This window comes from Coturnix japonica, chromosome 14 (genome assembly GCF_054131305.1).
Source record: "Coturnix japonica strain WE chromosome 14, WE-NBRP24, whole genome shotgun sequence".
Lineage (NCBI taxonomy): Eukaryota > Metazoa > Chordata > Aves > Galliformes > Phasianidae > Coturnix > Coturnix japonica.
Genome location: NC_140676.1, coordinates 8,617,194 through 8,636,657, shown reverse-complemented (window position 1 = coordinate 8,636,657; position 19,464 = coordinate 8,617,194). Strand labels below are relative to the sequence as shown.

Sequence of the window (19,464 nt, the reverse complement as noted above, 5' to 3'; positions counted from 1 at the left end):
GACATAACTACACAACAGTTTGTGTTTAATGCACAGAGCACAGACACACTGTGGGCCACCAAGTTCCTTTCTCTAAGAGATGGACACGTAAAATAGTCTACTGAATGTAATCGTACTAAATGATATCTTGACTGGACTCCTGTTTCTCCTTAACTTAGTCTAGAAGAATCAGCCCCTTCCCTTCTCAGAGCCAAAAAATCTCCTCCAGAAAATGACTGAAAGTTTCTTCACAGCTCTGTCCCACACATTAAATGGCTCTTTCCTCCCCCTGGTGCTAACTCCTCAGGTATTTACTGGGAGCCTTCGTACGCTTCAGCAAATCCTGAGGGACAGGGGCCATCTCCTGGTCCTCCCGCTGTCCTCCTCTGCACCATTTCTGGTGGATCCCAAATCCTACAGCAGACAGCACAGTTCTGTGTTTCTGACAGTGACCTGCACGGGCCGGCTCACAGCTCAGTGCCGGCGCTCGGCGTTCCCCCGCTCTCGTGCTCCGACTCCGCTCCACCGCGTTCTCCCCCGCTGTCCCTTCCGACGGGGCTCCCCCCTCCCGGCCGCCAGAGCCGGGGAACAACGGGCGGCTCCGGTTTCCGAGGCTGCGGGGCGGGAGGGGGCGGCCCGCGGCGCCGTGCGATGGGGCGGGCGGCGGGCAGCGGGCGCGTGAGCGCGGCCCTCGGCGGGGCGGGAGGCGCTGAGGGGCGGCGGCGGCGGCGGGGCGGACGATGAACGGCTCTCGCTGAGCGGCCGCCGCCTCTCGCCGCGGGATGAGCGCCTCGGCGGCCACCGGAGTCTTCGTCCTGTCCCTCACCGCCATCCCCGTCACGTACGTCTTCAACTGCCTGGCGGCCGGCGGCAGGTGAGGCGGGCGGCGGAGGGTGTGAGGGGAGCGGGAGGCTGAGGTGAGGTGAGCCGAGGCGAGGGGAAGCCCGGCGGGTATTTTTAGCGGCCGCACGGGGAGCGAGGGCAGCTGCGGCCGCGGGGCTGAGCGGGCAGGGCCGGAGGAACGGGGGCACAGACGGGGCAGAGCCGCCCCGGGAGCGATGCGAACGGCCCCGCACCCGGCACCGCCTGGAGGGACGGCGGCGGAGCAGCCCTTCAGCCCCTCAACCCTTCAGCCCTTCAACCCTTCAGCCCTTCAGCCCTTCAGCCCTTCAGCCCTTCAGCCCTTCAACCCTTCAGCCCTTCAGCCCTTCAACCCTTCAGCCCTTCAGCCCTTCAACCCTTCAGCCCTTCAGCCCTTCAGCCCTTCAGCCCTTCAGCCGCTGCCCGCTGAGCTCACAACCACACGTTCTGCAACTTTGCTGCCCAGATCGTTGCCCCGTGTTTGTCAGGCTTTGCTGCCTCCTTTCCTTCCTCATTTGCCTCCTTCTGGCTCATAACCTAGTATTTTGTTTTTGTTTTTTTTTTTCTCTTGGTTTCTCGCTGCTGGAGAAGTGCTGACTTACGTGATACGGTGCCAATGTTTGTTTCAAATTGATAAACCACAGCACAAAGTTGCTACGATGGCTGTAATGGCACGAAAAAATCCATCACTGGTAGAGCGGAGCAGCAGAAGACTGGAGCCATAAAGCAGGGCAGCAGGCTGGGAGCACCCAGCACGGCTCAGAAAGCATCTGGGTGTATATTCCAAAGTGGTTCTTGCACTTCTTTTCAGTAGTTTTAAAACGAGGCTTCACTAAGGCTGAAGTCACCACGATCAGCATTGTTTGCTTACACACTGTTTGTTTTCTGGATACACACAGCGGTACTCAGTGTATAATCACATGCCAAATATTTCTTAGCTGGTGCTCCTGGAGTTTCCCTAACTTTTCTCTCTTTTTACTTTTTTTTCCCCTCTGTGCACAAGCACAAAAGTGAGGACTGAGAAGAGGGTCTTCTCAGAACCAAGTACCAATGGCACATACAGGGATTTAAACCTGAGCCCACCTGTGTTACTGCTGGAGAGCTGGTTCCTGCATCACCTCAAGCAATGCTGCCTTGTAGGGCCTGAGCGCCCTTTTGTAGCACTTCCCAAACTGGACATTAGATCCATCACAGGTGCTCTATGCTGCTGCTCTTAGCCCATGAAACTGATGCGCTTTACTTGCAAATATGTAGTTTCTAGGTTAGGTCAATGATTGCCGAGGTCCGGCTGAATGTCCCTGATGATCCTTTTTGGCCTTGGAATCTCTACAATTGTGACTTTCGCGTCTCATTGGCCTTTGCGTTTTCCGTCATTTCTATTTATTTTTGCAGATAACAGTATGAAAACTGATTTTAGTCAGACAAATCTGGACTACTGGCCGTTTTGTTTATCTAGCTATTTTTGTATTTTCTTTTTTTAGATAATGACATGTAAATAGACAGACCCATAAATCATGCAAAACTACAAAATGAATCCTATGGCGGTCTACAAGATGGACTTTTCAAACAACCTTTTCAGTATTAAAAGCAATTACTTTAAGAGTATGTACACATCAGAGTGGGCCTGTCATTTGGGAACAGCTGGGAAGAAAAACTGAAGAAGCACAATTCTACCTCTTTCCCTGCGTCTCTTTTAACCCCCGTTTCTCTTTTCCAGCTCCTGGTCCATCGTTGCAGTTGGGTTACTGGTTCTGGTTTTTATTGCTTTGTTGGCTCGTGTTCTTGTCAAAAGAAAACCACCAAAAGATCCGCTGTTTTATGGTATGTCTTGATAATGTGGGAGCTGAATTCGGAAGGTATCGATTTTTGTAAAGGATAATATATGGTGATTGTTTCAGCTTTAAAATTTAACCATGTCCTCAGAACTCATTCAATACGTTTCTATTCTTACACTTTGCCATCAAAGAATGGAGATATCAATTACTTTCTGAAAGGAAACTTTACTTGTAGATTACCTTGGAGCAATAACACTGCAGCTGGGGCTTTGGCTGGCTCAGTTTTCTCTAAGCTGGAAATGTTGCAACACTGCACCATAGGTGAAGCAGCACATGAGCTTCCTGTATTTATCTTCTGTCTTCCTCCTCATTACAACTCGTAGGCATCTGTCCTGTAGTGTTCTGAGCGAATTTGGGAACTCTCAATTCCCACAGATGTCAAAGGAAATGAAAAGCCTAACATAAGAAAGTTTCCTGCCTTAGATGAGTGGCTATGAATGACACTCTGCCTTGCTGGATAGGTCCCCCATGCACTGCAGGGGCTAATGCTGCTGGCATTGTTCTCCTCTCAAAATGGCAAGTTACACTTTCTTCTCCTCCTCCTTTTTTAAGCATACTTATGGCCTTCTGGAAATGCTGATTTTTCCATGGAGATTAATGGGGGCTGTGCCTTCAGCTCTATGGGATTTCACATTCCTTTGAAAAGCTTTCTAAGAACTTCCCGAGTTACTGACTATTGAAAAACACGAAAAATGATGTGAAATTGTCATGTTGTATGTTAAATACCTGTGACTCAAAGTAGATGCATATAGTTTAGTAGATCTCTGCTTGACTGTTCTTATTAGGTTGTGAGGTGAATGCATGATTTCAAGTCTATACACTTCTAAATGTTATTTTTATTTGTTTTTAATTTATTTTCTTCATTCTTCTTTCAGTTTATGCTGTATTTGCCTTTACCAGTGTAGTGAATCTAATAATTGGGCTGGAACAGGATGGAATTATTGATGGATTCATGACTCATTACTTGAGAGAGGTAAACGACTGCTTGGCTTACAAATATAAACATAATCTTCACTATGAATAACTTGTTCCAGTATTTGCCACAGAAAAATCAGCCTCTTACATGTTCAAAGGGACCTTCTTGTATTTGGTCACTCACCTGTTTAATTGCTGTTATGGACAAAACTTTCATTGACTTGAAATCACTGACTCATTTGGAAAATTAACATCCCTTTCAACTCCAACAGTATTTATTTTAGTTGAAGTAACACTGTTCTGTATTAACTTACGTGGCCATCATATGGATAGAAAACATTCGCTGAAAACCATAGTCAACACACAGAGTGTTGCCATATCTAAATGCTTTACTAAGAAGGGAATAAAATCACTCCTTTGCTTTAATACGTGGAATTAAAGTAGAGTTAAAAAAAATGATGGTGCCAAACACCTTGTCAGCAGAATCTGTTGGCTGCTGAGTAGCAACGTCCACCAAAAATAGCTCAGTAAGATCTTGCTTTGAAAGTCACCGAAGTCACTGAAAAGGTTCCACGAGCCTTAGTGTGGAGTGAGTCGGGATCTATAAAGCTTCCTGTTGGCATCATTAACATGTTCAGTACTGTTGTAGATCTCTAGGCTGTCAGGTGTATCTTTGTTACTTGTTAAATGTATCTCTGTTTTGTTGCTTTTCTCATTCAAATACAGCAAAGTAATATTTCCATAGTGTAGCAGAACAATGATAATGATGATCATACACAGTAGTTATCCCTTCCATCTTGCACTCTGTTCTGTAACCACATAACTGATTTCATTATACTTATCCTTACTAAATCAGGTTTGTGCTTGGAAACATCTTTATTGACAGTCAAAAAGTGTACCTCTGAACTGAAAGATCATCAGTTAATTTTCTCAAATTGTTTCCTGCTATTTATTAATTGGTTATTCTTTCTTGAATCATTGCATGATTTTTAAAGTAACTTTTCCCTAGGGTGAACCATACCTGAACACTGCGTATGGCCACGTGATCTGCTATTGGGATGGCTCCGTTCATTATCTGATGTATCTTCTGATGGTGGCAGCTATTGCTTGGGAGTAAGTCATTTTGATTTGTGTAATATTTACTTTGCTTGCATTCTCATTTAATCTACAAAGGGCTTTCTTTCTATGTAGCATTTAGATTTTTCTTTCAGGGCTGCTTGATGTCATAGGCTAAAGCAACACCACTAAAACACCATTACTTTCAGAACTGTACCCTCTCCGAGTTGCCTTATCTCTCAGCTTAGTAAGACCAGCAAATCTGTTGAGCTATGGTTTATCTCCTTCACCTTGAGCATAGTCCATCTGTGTGCTTTATGTTAGTAGAGAGCAAAGGACTGCGCTTAAAACCATAAGATATCTTGCCCCCATTAGCATATTTATGGCTAGAGCACTGCATGGTTTAGCATTATGATGCACTCTCTCCATTTTAGAATCACCCAGCTTGGGAGACAATAGCCCCTTCTAGCAGTTCTTTATTTCTGTTGAAGAAACTTTGAGAAGATAATCTGAACTCCAGAGGCTAATGTACACACTGGCAATAGAAGCTAATGTACACACTGGCAATAGAAGCATCACCAGAATTCAGTTAATGAATAAATAATTACTCAATCGTATTCACATTACATATTACATGCAAAATCACACAGTCAGCCTTCAGATGAATGAATCATAGTGACAAACAACTAAGTATGAGCAGATCCTGTACTATTCATGCAATAGCCTGCTCAGACAGGAGCTTATTATTCTTCTAAGTTCCCATCTCAGAACAAGAGTCCAGTGCTGTCATGTGGTGCAGATCTTATAATATTTGCTTGCTAGGACACAACCACAGCAATCTTATAATACTTGAAGGTGATTTGGGGTAGTGGATTTTTAGGGACAGTGCAAAAATTATGTTTTTATATTTATATCTATTTTTTATTTTTTATTTTTAACAGACAAAGCTATAGAACCATTGGCCTTTACTGGCTGGGTTCCATTTTCATGAGCATCATTGTCTTTATGCCTGGAAACATTGTGGGTAAGGATGTAATTGTATAACTACAGTTTTCCTGTGAAATGTTTTCAGAGTTTAGCTGTGAGTTATTTCTGTTTTGCTGCAGTCTAAGTCTTCCAAGTCTTCCTGTCTATTATAAAATGAAAGACGAGTTTTGGGACTATCCCTAACAGAGGCAGAATATTTAAACATTTAAATATGAAATATAAAAATACGTTGTTTTGATTCACATTCTCAAGCAAAAATATTAGTATTGTATTTTGCTATGCCCGTAAGTCTTTCATTCACGTTAGGTTTAATTTAAGCAAGTATCCAAGTAAATAATATAAATCTTATTTTGCAGAAAATTACTAATTTAGTTAATATTCTGACTTTCAAGCAGCATAAGGGGCATCCAAATCACCTTTAACAAAATGAAGTCTGGAAGTTATTCAATTTTCAAAATAAATTTAACATTTTCCATGCTTAAGGTTGCATAACTGCAGGATGTTATAACTGTAACTTAAGTATTCACATCATTTCTTTCTGGCAGGTGGCACCTTAAAGTGCCCCCACTTTCAGGACATTGGAAAATACACAACATACCAGATCTTAAGAAATAAATTTCTCTTTTTTTCTTTTCTTTTTTTTTTCCCTCTCCAAAGCATAGTCTCTATTTGAAGTAGGTTTCTATAGGAGAGTTCTCAGCCTTCCAGTCCTGTAGGATTACCTAGTGCACAGTCACTGACGTGGTTTCCTGTCCCCTCCAAAAAAGTCTGATTTCTGACATGTCTTCCTGTCTGATAGGTCCTGTCTCCCCTGTGACTAGCACTGTAGAGTACATGATTTTCTAGATTTGCTTTGCTTTAACAGCAGCTTCCAGTGTTTCATGTCTACACTACCATAGCTGCTTCAGGTTCGATATTGGATATGATATGTAGGATTCAGCACATATCACAAATTCTTCTTATGATTATTTTTTTCTAACAGGAAAATATGGAACAAAAGTGTGTCCTGCTTTTTTCTTGAGCGTACCATATATTTGCCTTCCCATATGGGCTGGGTTCCGAATTTATAACCAACCTCCAGCAACTCATGATACTCCAGTCAAGGTAATATTATTGTGTTTAAGCATTGGTTACTGTTAGAAAAACTCAAATATGCTTATTGTCTCTATGGAGATTTCAAGGTCCCTCAGTGATGGAGGAATGCTTTGTAGTTGTTCACTGTTATGACAATTGCTGCCAGGCTGTGTAGACACTGCAAATATACCTGTGTTACAAGAACATATCATTATGGTGGGATAAAGGAATAGCAAAATTATCTCATGTTTAAAGCAAAAGACTCATTTCTAAAGGAAATGTTGTTACTTCCCTCTATTTATTCAATTTTTGACTGTTTCAATTCCTTCACTGATGGAAACATTAATATATACCAGTGTTATAATGTGCCACAAAATCCTTAGAGACCTACAGACTTCATGTAATTTAAACATTTCCTTCCTTTTTGCGTGTGTGCGCACGTGTGTATTCTGCAATATTAGACTTTAGAAGTAAGATATTAGCTCATTAATTGGTATAATATTGTTTCCACACTTCGTTTCCAAAAAAGATTGTAAAAATCATCTTTACTTACAAGCTGCTTAGGCTGTTGCCATTGAATTTAATAGCTGGTCTGTAATAAAATAACTGAGCAATAAAAAAATATGCAGTAATGGCTTATGCACTGTCTTACTAAAGAGGAGCATAGACAGATGTTCATATCTCCTAAAGTCTGAAGATAAGCTATGGGCTGTGCCTGGCTTTTGGGGCAAATCCTTCTTAAAGGTAAATCAAGAGGACTCTATGTGCCAAACTCCCTTCTACTCTCCTGCATGATCTTGTAGGAAACCATATCCCATATCATGGAAATCTGATCTGATTTACTTAAAGTTGTCAGCAATTACAAGCTTATCTGTTAGAAGAAGTTAAGTGTAATTAAATGTAGCATTGACTTTTGTTGAATGTATTAGTGAGAACATTGTTTGCATGAAGGATGGGTGAAGGTTTCAGTTTGTTTTCCTAGCAAAGAAAACACTGCAGAAATTGCTATAATAGACAATACGTGACAGGTTGCTCATTTACTGAGATACAGCCATGTCTCCTGTGCTCACAAGGAGTTCAACCACCTACTTAGGTCTGATACTGGTACATAAACCAGGGAAACTTACTTTCTAAATTTTCTTTCAAAAAGAGAGTGAATAAGAAGCCAGTGAGCTGAAAGTTGAGCAGCTCATCTTTAAGTGAATCCCTTCTTGTGAAGCTGAACTTCCTTTCCTTAGAAGGCCATAAAGAAAAAAAGTCTTCATTCCTTTCACTGAGGCCACCAAGCCTTGCCCAGCCATCTCTTTTTTAGAACTTGTTTTATCTTCACAGCCATTTTATCCCCTGTACCCAATGATTAGAGCTGGGAATTTATACCTTGGTCCAATAACAGTATCATTTAAAATACCTTCAAGCCATAACAAGCCTAAGCATTATTTTTTTTTAACTGTTATTGTTGTAATAAAAGTTTCTCAGCTCTAAAGTAAGTATTGTTTCCAGGAAACAATTGTGCATAATGCTACTGCTAATCAGTTTAAATTATCACTGTGAATCCTGGAAATAGTTTTCTTTCAAAAGATCAATAGCTGAAAGATTGAACGGCTTCAGCTATCATGAGGGCAGTATAGATTTAGGTAGAAGCTTTAATAATGCCTTTAAGTGTGATAGTGCAAATATAGAGAAGAACACTTACATGGAAGCAACAGATGCAATTCTGGTGGTCAAAATATTCATTGTTGTAATGCTCGGATTAACCATTAAGTGAAATAAATAAATAAAAGCCAAACAAAAGCAAAGCAACAAAACAAACTGTCAGGGAGGAGATGATCAAATGTTGGGTGTTTTTTAATAGAAGTGGTGCGTAGGAAAGGAAAAGAGTTGTGTCCTCATTTAGAATCAAAGCAAACTGTGCTGCGCTATTTTACAAAGCCCAGCGGATTATCTTCAAGTGCATTGGCTCAGGGAACAGGTTAATGTAATTTAAAATTCATTAACAAAATTAAAGCACGTAGATTCAGATTCGTACATGAATTCTGGAGGGACCGACTTCTACAGACAGCTCAAAAGATAATTCCTGTTCCTTAAAGCTGAGCACGTGAGGAGCCCCTCACAAGTTATGGAAAATGCCTTTGCCTGGAAGTGAGAGAAAATGCTCAGTGTGCCTGCACGCTTTGTTAGCACACAAAAGAAACAGCAGTGTTGGCAGGACCTGTGCAGAGGTCAGTTTTGTTTGCAGTAAGTAGGAGCCCTGTAGCAGGTTATCTCTGCCCAGCCGCTGTGCTTAGCACCTCATTCATTTCAGCATGTGCTGATGTGGCTCTTCTGTGTAAAACTTCTGTGCAGCTGAGCTCTGACAGCAAAGTGCATCTTTTTTCCTTCTTAAGCTTTTCATTTCTATTTTGCTGAGTGTAGACATAGAGAAAATGGGTTCATTCATTTCTGCACGTTGGCCATTTCACAAATTAGTACTGCACCAAAATTTGTTGTAGTTTTGCAACCACAGTAAAAATATACATTTAGTAACGTACCTTTTGACAGGAAGGAGTGATGCCTGTAAGTGTATATAGAAATGTGTATGTGCTTCAGACTTAGGCTAAGTGGAATGTCCACGTTGTAGCTTATATCTGATAATGATTTAACTCAGCAGCCCTGGGAAGTCTTTGCCTCTCACATGAATAAATATTAGAATATGTATATATATAATTTGCATGTATTTAAGTGTAGCAACATTTATAAAGGTACTTTAAATACTGCAAAGTAACAGTTTTTTACCTGAAAAAGACTTAAAAAAAGAATAAAATAAATAGGCCATCCCTTTCTTAGAGCTTGTGTATCAAACAGCCTTATTTTTGTGAAACTACAGTGCAGATCTTACAGTTCTTGCCCAGGAACTGAGCTTGCAAATTAGTTCTCCTCCTTTAGGGCTTTTATTGTAATCTCGAGTGCTTTTAACTGTGCCTCTACATCCTAATTATTGTTTTGTGCTTTTGGAGACAATTCCACAAGTGTACGACAGGAAGGAGATCAGGTTTTTCTTTTGCTGTGTGCATGCCAACACATGGCAAATAAAAAGGAAGAGGAAATGACTAACACATATAAATGGGGAAGTTCTCCCTCTGAACTACAAAGATATTCTGATGTGCTTACCATGTTGTCTGTGAATACGCAGTGCTGAAACTGTACCTAGAATGATTTCCATGAGTCTAATATGTCCTACCAAGCAGGCAAAGCAGTCGCTCTGGTTCCTCCATGCCATCCTCCTTGTTAGATTTCCAAACAGCTTTTGGTACCATAAAGCGATCAGTAGGCACACATGGTGCTCTAAGGGATTCCTGCTCTGAGGCCATTCCTGCATTACATATTTGGATATATTATTTGTTCACAGATCTCAGCAGAGACCACAGAAATGTGGCTTTTTTCATCCACTTTCCTTTAATTTCAGTAGCATCACAGGCTGCTGAAAATAAGCATTCACTGTCACTGATGAGACGAGCTCTCATTTTGCTGTCCCTCCAAACAGTCCTTGGATTCGATTTCAAATGTTTGAGATAATAAACCAACACTTCTAAAGCTTTTCTACATTTAAATTAACAATAGATGCAATGTTAAAGGAAGTCTGTAGACTGCTTTAAAGACTGAAGTGAGTTGAGGGTTAAAGTGCTGTTTTTTAGGTTGCTTTAAAGTTAACTGATCCATATTGAAATGGCTTCAGTTGGATCCATCCATTTCTAGAGTTTATTCAGACTAGTTCTTACTGCATACTATCAAGCCCAAGGTCTCCTCAGATGCAGAAAACTTGTAGTCCCTGAAATCAGTAGAAAAATAAGGTAATGTAAATGTGAACTGCTTCTATTGCAATGTTTCACTGCTTGAACCTTATGTAGTGAACTATCTGGAGTCAGGCAGAGTTGGGATGTATTAAATGTATTCTGTATTGCAGGTGGTTCAGGAAGTTCAGAAGAAAGGACTCTTAAGACGACCAGTAGATTTAATGTTAGCTGCCTATCTCATTCTAGCAGCGGGGTTTTGCATATTCAGAGGCATGGTAAGTTGAAGATATTTTAATATTATGGCCTTGAATTTTCAGTCAAAATTTCAAACTCATTTTTCTAAATGAGAGATTTTTGCAGCTGTGTGGAAAAAATGGGTACATTTCAGTCAAGGAAAATTCCTTGATTTTCAAGATTGGATTAGACCTTAGGTACATCAACTGATACTTAGGATAATCATTGGTTCTTTGCTTCTCCATTTTACCATATGTAAAGTATGTTTTTCAGAAGAAACTATGCACACAATTACAGGAGTAAATAGCATCCCAGGTGCAGATCAATGGGACAAAATTGTTTTGATTGATTTAGAGTTGCATTTATGTTCAAGAACACTGAGGTAAGTCAACTAAATTAAGTCTGTGTTTTTATAAAGAGATACTTCATTAGAATATATAGGAGAAAAATATAGGAGACATATATATATAGGAGACAAATTTAACTTATTCTATGTCAGAGGAAAAAAACAACCAAACAGAAAAAAAACCGCAAAAAACACCCAACCCCCAAACAAAAAAACCTGCTGCTGTTTCTGCTCACTAAGCATCATTTGCTTTTGTGTTTGTTTTAAGCACACTTGACTGAACTAAAATTTCAGAGGGAATGAGTCAGTGTTGAAAGTGCTTGTTTAAGTAGATAAATTCAGTCGTAGGCCAATCCAGTTATTTGTAAAGCAAACGCCTTCTGTCTTAAGCAGAAAGGAATTTGTGTATCATCCAGTGATCAAAGTTCAGATGTTTAAGCATCTTTGACCTAGTGCCGATTGCCCTGCTGCAGTCCTGCTCCTCACATTACACTCATCTTCTGCTGTTTCTCCATATACTTGCCTCTCAAAAAAAACTCACTTTATTTTTTTTTTTTCCCCTTTTTTTTTTTTCTTTTTAACTTGTTGCAGATCATTTCTTACATATAACACTACTCAGGAGTACTAATCATGCCGGCTAATCTGCTGTTTCACCCACAGTTTTGCTATGGGAAGGATTATCTCATGCTCTAGCATCTAACTTTAATCTGTAGTCCCACTTCTTCATTTCCAATGAGGAATAACCTGCTGATTTTTTTTCTTTATTGTATGTGGTCATTTCTGTATATTTTTACATAACCAAAACGGGAACAGCTCACTGTCCTTACTTCTGCAGAGACCCACTGAACATCTCCATGTAAGCTGCAGGAACCGTGATTTTAAGAAAGTGCTAAGAAAGAATAATATATTAGAACACACCCAGACCTCCTTGGATGCTCGTGTTGGAAAACAACAGGGAGGAATATCCATGTCTTGTAAATCTTTCTATTTCTTGTCAAAGTCAAACAACAGCTTCACATAACATTCGGTTGAGCAAAAGTCACGTTCAGCCCTGCTGGTAACTACACATTAATAACGCCTTGCTGCAAGTCTTACTGAGACAGCTCTAGATAAAGATTGCTTACTCCTTTTAGAATAGTCATTTTTTGTAGTAGGTGTTTTAAGGAACCCTATGAAAAGTAACTACTTTTGGAACTGGATCTTTTTTAATGGGAACTTTGCTCGCTCTACAGGAATGTAAAATCCAGTTCTCTCTGTTACTCCCTTTAAAAATCATTGTTTTTAATTTACACTTGTCTTTGGAATCTGCATTGCTCTCCACTACTACTTTGTCACAGTGCAGCTCTTTTCTTGGACTACATCTGTAGCTTGCTATCCTAAACTTGGGTGCTTAACCAGAAGTTTCTTCCCACTCTTTGAGCCATTTTCCATTCAAAAGCTCATTCATGGGGACTGAAGTCTGCTTATCAGACCAAATGAATAAGAATAATAATTATTTTTTACTACCTCATAACCAAGTGATTGAATTCTCTTCCAGCCAAAACTTTTCAAGCACGCTGTGAGCATTTCCTCACCACCTCCCTGAGCAGCACCTGAGAGGAGACTGCATTTCAGCTTTCTTTTTTTTCCCCCCCTCTATAAATTAGTGATCAAAGGAATCACCTTTGGAACAGATGCTAAGCAATTCTCCTAGGGAGCAGCACTTCAGCCCACTCCCAGATCATTAGGGCTGCTAACAGGTGTCGGATTAGCTCGTTTTAGAGGTTCTTTGTTCACGGGAAGTTTTAAAAATTCTTCTTAGATTGCTCTGGATTGCCCTGCTGAACTCTGCCGGCTATATATCCAACTTCACGAGCCTTATATAAAAGATCCTGCTGCCTATCCTAAGCTTCAGGTAAAGCATTGACTGTGAAAGCACAGAGTGTTACCAAGTGATTTGTTACCTGGCACAAAGATGACACCATGGGTTTCACAGATGACAAGATCAAGAAGGGAAGTATTTGTTTATGGCAAGATAAACAGCATTTTGTATTTCCTACTAAACTGCCTGACAGATACCAGGTCTTCACTGTGGTAACTTTAACCTTGATTCAAATCTGTTACTTAGAGTTGCACATCCTAATTACTCAGGCTTCTTTTAATATATTTCACAAGATAGATCCACATGCTTTTTATAATCATTACCCTCCCTTGGATGGAGGAAGCAGACTTTCAGTCTGGCATAATGGAGCAAAAAGAGGTGCAGGAGAACTAGGTTCCTTAAGCTCATGTTGTGCTTCTGTCACCAGTGACATGCTCCTTGAAGCACGATGCCTCCTATCAGCCCTATTTACATAAATGTTTGCTTCAGTTTTGTAATATTTGCAAAGTTGCCATTCTTTTGTAACTCTGGCTGCTGCAATAAGGGCAGGTCCTGAAGTGATACAAAGACTCATTCAGACAACCACAGGTTATTTCTGGAAAAAGGGGTGGCTTCAAATACCTCACACTCCAAAACAGAAAGCACTATGGGGCTTAGGAAATGGACATTAGATAGCATCCAGTGGATGTACTGGATGGTGAGTTAGGTCAAGCCATGCTTATTGGCATGATCTCAAGATGGCAAGCAGTATGAGAAGGAAAACATGCCCTGGGATAAAGAGTTTTTGGATCAGGCTGAGACAACAGCCACTGATACTGGTTGGGGCCTTGGGGTATATGGATCCAGTCAACAGCATCCTCTTTTCTCAAAGAGGTTTTAGATACAAAGTTCTGAATAATCTCAATCTTTCAGTCAACAGCTGGCTGTTTTTTAAAGCACCTCCCTCATATTGCAAAGGAACTAATATTTGTGTTTAAAATGCAGATGCTGGCATACATGTTCTACTCTGTGCCATACTACGTGATTGCTTTGTATGGCCTGCTGGTGCCTGGTTGTTCCTGGATGCCTGATTTAACCCTTATACATGCTGGAGGACTAGCTCAGGTATTTCTCCATAAAATATTCACTCTTGAATTAGTAGTTAATAAGTAGGGAACTACAGAATATGTAAGGAGAGCAGGGCTGGACCTTGCCATGGTGGTTCTATGCCACATTAACACATATCATCTTTTATATCTATGAAAAACTAACTTGAGGGAATAGAGTCTCAAGCTTATTTTATATTTGACTGCATTCTTGCCTTGGTAGACTTTTCTTTTTCTACTGAATCATTCCATTGGGAAAATGCAAACCTTATTAAGTGCCACACATTCTTTAGCTGAGACTAGGAAGGAAACCTGTCCCAAAGTTCTAACAGTGGGTTTGGATTGCCAGATCAGTGGTTTGAAAAGCACAAGTGGAACAAGTAGCTACCAGTCCCACCAAACGGATATTACTGGTTGAGGATGTTGATATAATTCAGTGACATTAAGACACGCTCCTGTTGCAAAAGACATACCAGTAATCATACTGAACTCATTCTGTTCGGGTTCTCTTAAACAGCTCTCACTGCTGGTAGTTGTAAGACTGACCAGAAGAAAAAGAAACTGACAGTAATAATAAACTACCTCTCACACCATATAGATAAACATCCACAGCTGAGACAGTGACAAATAATTGATTTGTCCTGTATGCAGGAAATGTATTCTGAGTATCCAGCCAACACAGGAAAATATGCACACAGTGCTCTAACAATAATGAGAACACTGAGACACAGCAGTAAGGGTAAATCAAGTACTGTTGTTAGACAAACACAGACCAATACTTTGTTCCCTGTTGCAGAGATAACATTCATGGGTACAAATTGCAATCCAGCTTAACTAAGGATGGGGGGGAGCGACAGCTTACTTCCCATTTGTCAGCTGCTATCACAGAGAATGACATTTTTATCCAACAATTTATAGATAATCTCGAATCACCAAATTATATCAAAACAGAATCTGACAAACATATTATTCAAAAGACATTAAAAAAATATACAGCTATATCTGGCCCAAATCTAACCTAAAAATGCCCAAGCTAGCTAAGGTAGGCAAGGCAGTGGCAGGGCCCTTTCTCTACTGACAGGCTGCTCAAGTTTCATGCACTCCCCCATCTGGCAGGTAAGGAACTGCTTCTTCAGTGACTACTGGGCCCGTTGTGAAATAAACTAGAAGGCAAAGTATGCTGACTGTCACAACTCAGACCCTCACACTGGAGGGGATCTGGTTTTGTTGTTTTAAAAGAAATCTTTCTGAAGTGGTGTTTTTTACTCAGAATTTCCCACTTCAATCTTTGAAGCCTGTGCTATGTACGGAACTTGGTGGGTTGAAAAAATCTAATTGATTATGGGAACTGTATGTTGTTGTAAACTCCTCACATTTCCTTCTGATTCTAAAACATTTTGTAAAGCTTTGGGTTGTTTGGTTTTTTTTTGTACTTTTAACTGTAATGCATGGCACAATGAACTTCAGTCATCCCACAACAGAAAAAGATTCACTTGATTTGACTTCATGAACTCTGAGCTGCTCAGGAAGAAAGATGTGACATAATGGACCAAAGGCACCTTTCTAGAGGGTTTTTTTTGTTACTCAGAGGGACACAACACATTTTTGGGTTTTAACCATCAGGTTAAAATGGTGGCAATTGATGATCAAAATAACTGCAGCACTGAAATGGATTTTGCCTTTTGTTATGAGCAAAGATCCAAAAAAAAGGCAAACAATTAGTGATAGAAATGGGGCATTGACCCCAGGAATGAACACTGCTCCTACAGATGTGGGATGTTGGCATTTCAGTTGGTTTTATTCCTATCATTAGGAAATATTTACTTCTAGCAAAAAAACAAGTCTCAAAATGCCATATGATGCATCCAAATGAAGACCCTCTCAAAGTACCTACCCTTTCACACACAAAACTAAACATTCCTCTCTGTATTTATTGCTTCAGAATTAAACGTTGCTCTCAGCTTAAATGGTTGTTACTGACATTTAGACTTCAATGCCAAAAAACCAAAGTACCAGAGCTTTGATTATCAGAGTTTGAGTAGTCTCTGTGAACTTGAAAAAACTGGTGTTCACCTGCACAAGTGAGCTGCATGTGAAGCGATTTAAGAGCCATACAAACCCCTGCTACCCACAACCCACTGTCTCATCTGTCACACCAGTTTTTTGCAACTTACTTCTTAATACTGTCCAAGATACAGAAGGTCTTTCTTTACTCCTCCATAGAACTGTCCTCCTCAATTCTGCAGTTTTTGGTGGCTTCTTTCTGCAGTGCCTCTGATCTACAAGAGAACTAAACCATAGGAACATATTTTGCTAGGTTATTCTCCCTATTCCATTAGATGACATTCTTTAGGTACGTAAGGTCTGATCCAAGCCCTCCTAACATCAGTTATAATTTTTTTTTGTTTTATTTTAATCTGTATTAGAGGGAACCTTTTTCCAGACTCTTTTTTCCAGGTTGGAAGGCTTTCTTGTTTGCAGGGTAACAAAAACCAACAACCAACAACTACAATAATGTTACAGACAAAAATATTGTAAAAAACCCAACCTACTTCATACTGAGACTGATGTGTACCAGCAAATGTAAATTACAGTTGTCACACTGAACAGTGCCAAACCCAGCACCAGCCATCTTCCAGTGACTGGAATGGCCTCCATCAGCAGCCTGTCAAGGCTTTGAGTTTAACAGAATGTTCAACAGAAAAGGCTACCTGAGGAGTTAACCTGCAGCACATTATCTGGTTGATTTCTCAGCCAAGTTCTGATTCTCAGAATTCCCCAGCTGAAGAAAGCACCAAGGATTGGTTTATTCACAGGGAAGATCTGATCATAGCAGACTCCAGGTTAAGTGGAGGTGGTTAAAATGTCCAGAAATCCAGCTTTCTTTTCTATTTTGATGTATGTTCTCAGCCCAGCCCCTTGCCAGAGAGGTGTGTATTAAAGCACCTGCACTGTTTCACTTCCTGCTTTGCTGAGAACTGAAGCCCAGTCGAGGGTGCCATTTGGCCATTGGGTGTTCCTCTGCAGTACTGACATCCTGCTGTCCCTTTCTCTTGCTCTGCTTAAGATTAAATTGATGTTCAGCTCCTCAGATCTCACTCACTACAAAGTAATTAAGTAAATGATTGGACACACGATAGTTAACATGAACTTCAAGCTGTTGCTTGAAATAGCAGGTAACAGATGGAGACAAAAGACAGTAACTACTATGACACTTCTATCTTTAAGTATTTGTTTATGCTAAAAATACACTCCAGCTCAACAGTCCTGCCTTTGCATATCACCTTCCCTGTGAATGTATCCCACGCTTCAGAACCATCCCAAACCCAAGGCCAATTTTACCCCTGTATTCTGAAATCACCAGGAGTTCTGCTATTTGTATCTGTAAGGCTGGATTAAAAACAAACAAAACCAACATCCACTGGAACAAACCAACAGAACAGAAGCCAACACGGCTTTCAAGTTTTCATTTTCCATCTCAGCTCAGAACGTCTGCCTGCTGCTCACTGGTGTCCCTGGGTAGGTGGCTGCAAGTCCCACCCCCGCCTCTGGGCTGAGACCCAGCGCGGCACCCAGCAGCGATGCACCAGGAAGGATTACAGAGCCCAGTGTATGAATAATCACCCATAAGCAAGGGAGAAATCCTATACACGATGTAAAGATCAGTGCCACTGCGTGCATAAAATACACCTCTTAACGTGTCACTGATAGCTCCCTTTCTGTCTCTTATACCAAGTTATGAATGACCTTAGTTCATAGTGAATTTCCTTTCACTGCCATGCAAACATACAAAGGATAATTCAGGAATAAAAGGGTTGGCTGGGAAAATGTCACAGGAGATGCATACTTGCATGTGGAATTTGCTGCCTTTCCAAAATATTCATCAACTTTACCTTCTTTTTTCTTCTTTTTTCTTTTTTTTCCCTCCAATACACACATTATACACACACCACAGGCTCAGTTTTCCCATATTGGTGCTTCTCTTCATGCTCGAACTCCTTACATCTACAGAGTCCCCGAAGAAGCAAAACAGTTTTTTCTGATACTGAACATAATGTATGGGATTCTCCCCCAGCTGCTGGCTTACAGGTGTGTCCACAAGCCTGAGTTTTTTATGAAGGCAAAAGAAGAAGATAAAACAGAATAGCACAACTGTTTCCAACTCCTCTTTCTGGCTGTGTATGTAACTGGGTTTGGATGTAATGGAACTGCTCAGATGGAACCCGAATGACGTGTGTCACATTGCACAGTTGTGTGGAGATACAAGGCCTGTTTTGTTCACCTGACTGAAAAAGGGAAAATAAAGATCACTGCTTTCAATATCACTTCTCAACATTTTGCCTTCGTGCTGCAGCGCTGTTGGTACTTCATATGCAGTTTGTTTTTAAAATATTGCATGGAAATAAATAATAACAACGCCAGCGTTTTGCCTCCACACCCTGAAGAATATCAGTTAGCAATCCCAATACAAAGTTAATAGAGAATGTGAAGGTCAAGGTTTTCAAGTGTCAAAAATTAACATACATAACTCTGTAACATGCACATGTTTTATTGGTCAAAAGGTAATGGCTCATGGGTCAGCCTCATTAAAAACCCCAAGAAATCTTTCAAGAAGCAATGCACTGTGATGGTGTGACCCCATTTATGCTGTGCAAATAGTAGAGTTTTCTTAATACTTTCAAGGATTCACTTCTGCATGACTGCTCGTCTGCTTGAAGTTAAGCATGTGCTTATTTGTGAGCTGGGCATGGAGCGCTCACTGCCCTTCCACAACAGCATGCATTGCCAAGAGGAAGGTTCTACTGAAGTGTTACCCTACGCGGCTCCTTTTGCTAACGGTGTTAGGTCATAAACAAGTAGCAGCATATACAGAGACCTCGCTTGGTACGGTTTAGGTTTCCGCTTGCAATTACAACTATTTATATGATTGCTGTTGGCATTTATACTCAAAGCGGGGCTTTCAGTGCCTTTCTTGCAGACGAAATCAGCTGATACATTTAAACTGCAAACACTTTATTTTGGGGATGTTGAATTTTGGGTGTTTTGGCTTGGAGAATTTCAGTTTTCTTTTTAAACCTAATCGGTAACATGAAAGCATCAGCTCATGCGCATGCATGTTGCACTCTCCACAAGGGGACTTCCAGAGCAGCACGAAAGTCATGCGTTCACACCCTGCAGTGAAACACTGAGGCGCTCAGAAGACAGAACCCATGGTTTCATACCTCCAAGCAGGGGGCAGGCTCCAAACCCACAGCACATCTTAGTCAGTGCTTCTTGGTAAAAGGAACTTAAGCGACAGTTTCCTTCTAGCACCCAACCTCCCTACTGTGGAATCCTTCCACATGCACTTGAATTTTGGATAGATCCAACCCCATCCTCCCAAGAAAACCAGCCCCGAGCTGTTGGGCTGCAGCAGGACACGACGTCTCACAGCCATTTGCACCTCTGATGCCACTTCTAA

At 40.8% G+C, this 19,464-nt stretch overlaps 1 protein-coding gene across 4 annotated transcripts; it reads left to right on the top strand.

The window, feature by feature from the left end:
* Positions 1-665: 665 nt before the first annotated feature.
* Positions 666-18,328, top strand: TM6SF1 (transmembrane 6 superfamily member 1). Of its 4 annotated transcripts, none has more exons than XM_015872973.3 (10): positions 666-853; positions 2,558-2,661; positions 3,551-3,648; positions 4,600-4,703; positions 5,588-5,670; positions 6,616-6,737; positions 10,648-10,752; positions 12,859-12,951; positions 13,903-14,022; positions 17,959-18,328. In XM_015872973.3, exons 1-10 carry the CDS (start codon positions 762-764, stop codon positions 18,148-18,150), a joined length of 1,113 nt encoding a protein of 370 aa, XP_015728459.1. In that variant the 5' UTR covers positions 666-761; the 3' UTR covers positions 18,151-18,328. The 4 variants fall into 4 exon arrangements, with proteins under 4 accessions (XP_015728459.1, XP_015728461.1, XP_015728460.1 ...); XM_015872975.3 differs by lacking the exon at positions 17,959-18,328 and adding an exon at positions 15,120-15,411; XM_015872974.3 differs by lacking the exon at positions 12,859-12,951.
* Positions 18,329-19,464: the final 1,136 nt, after the last annotated feature.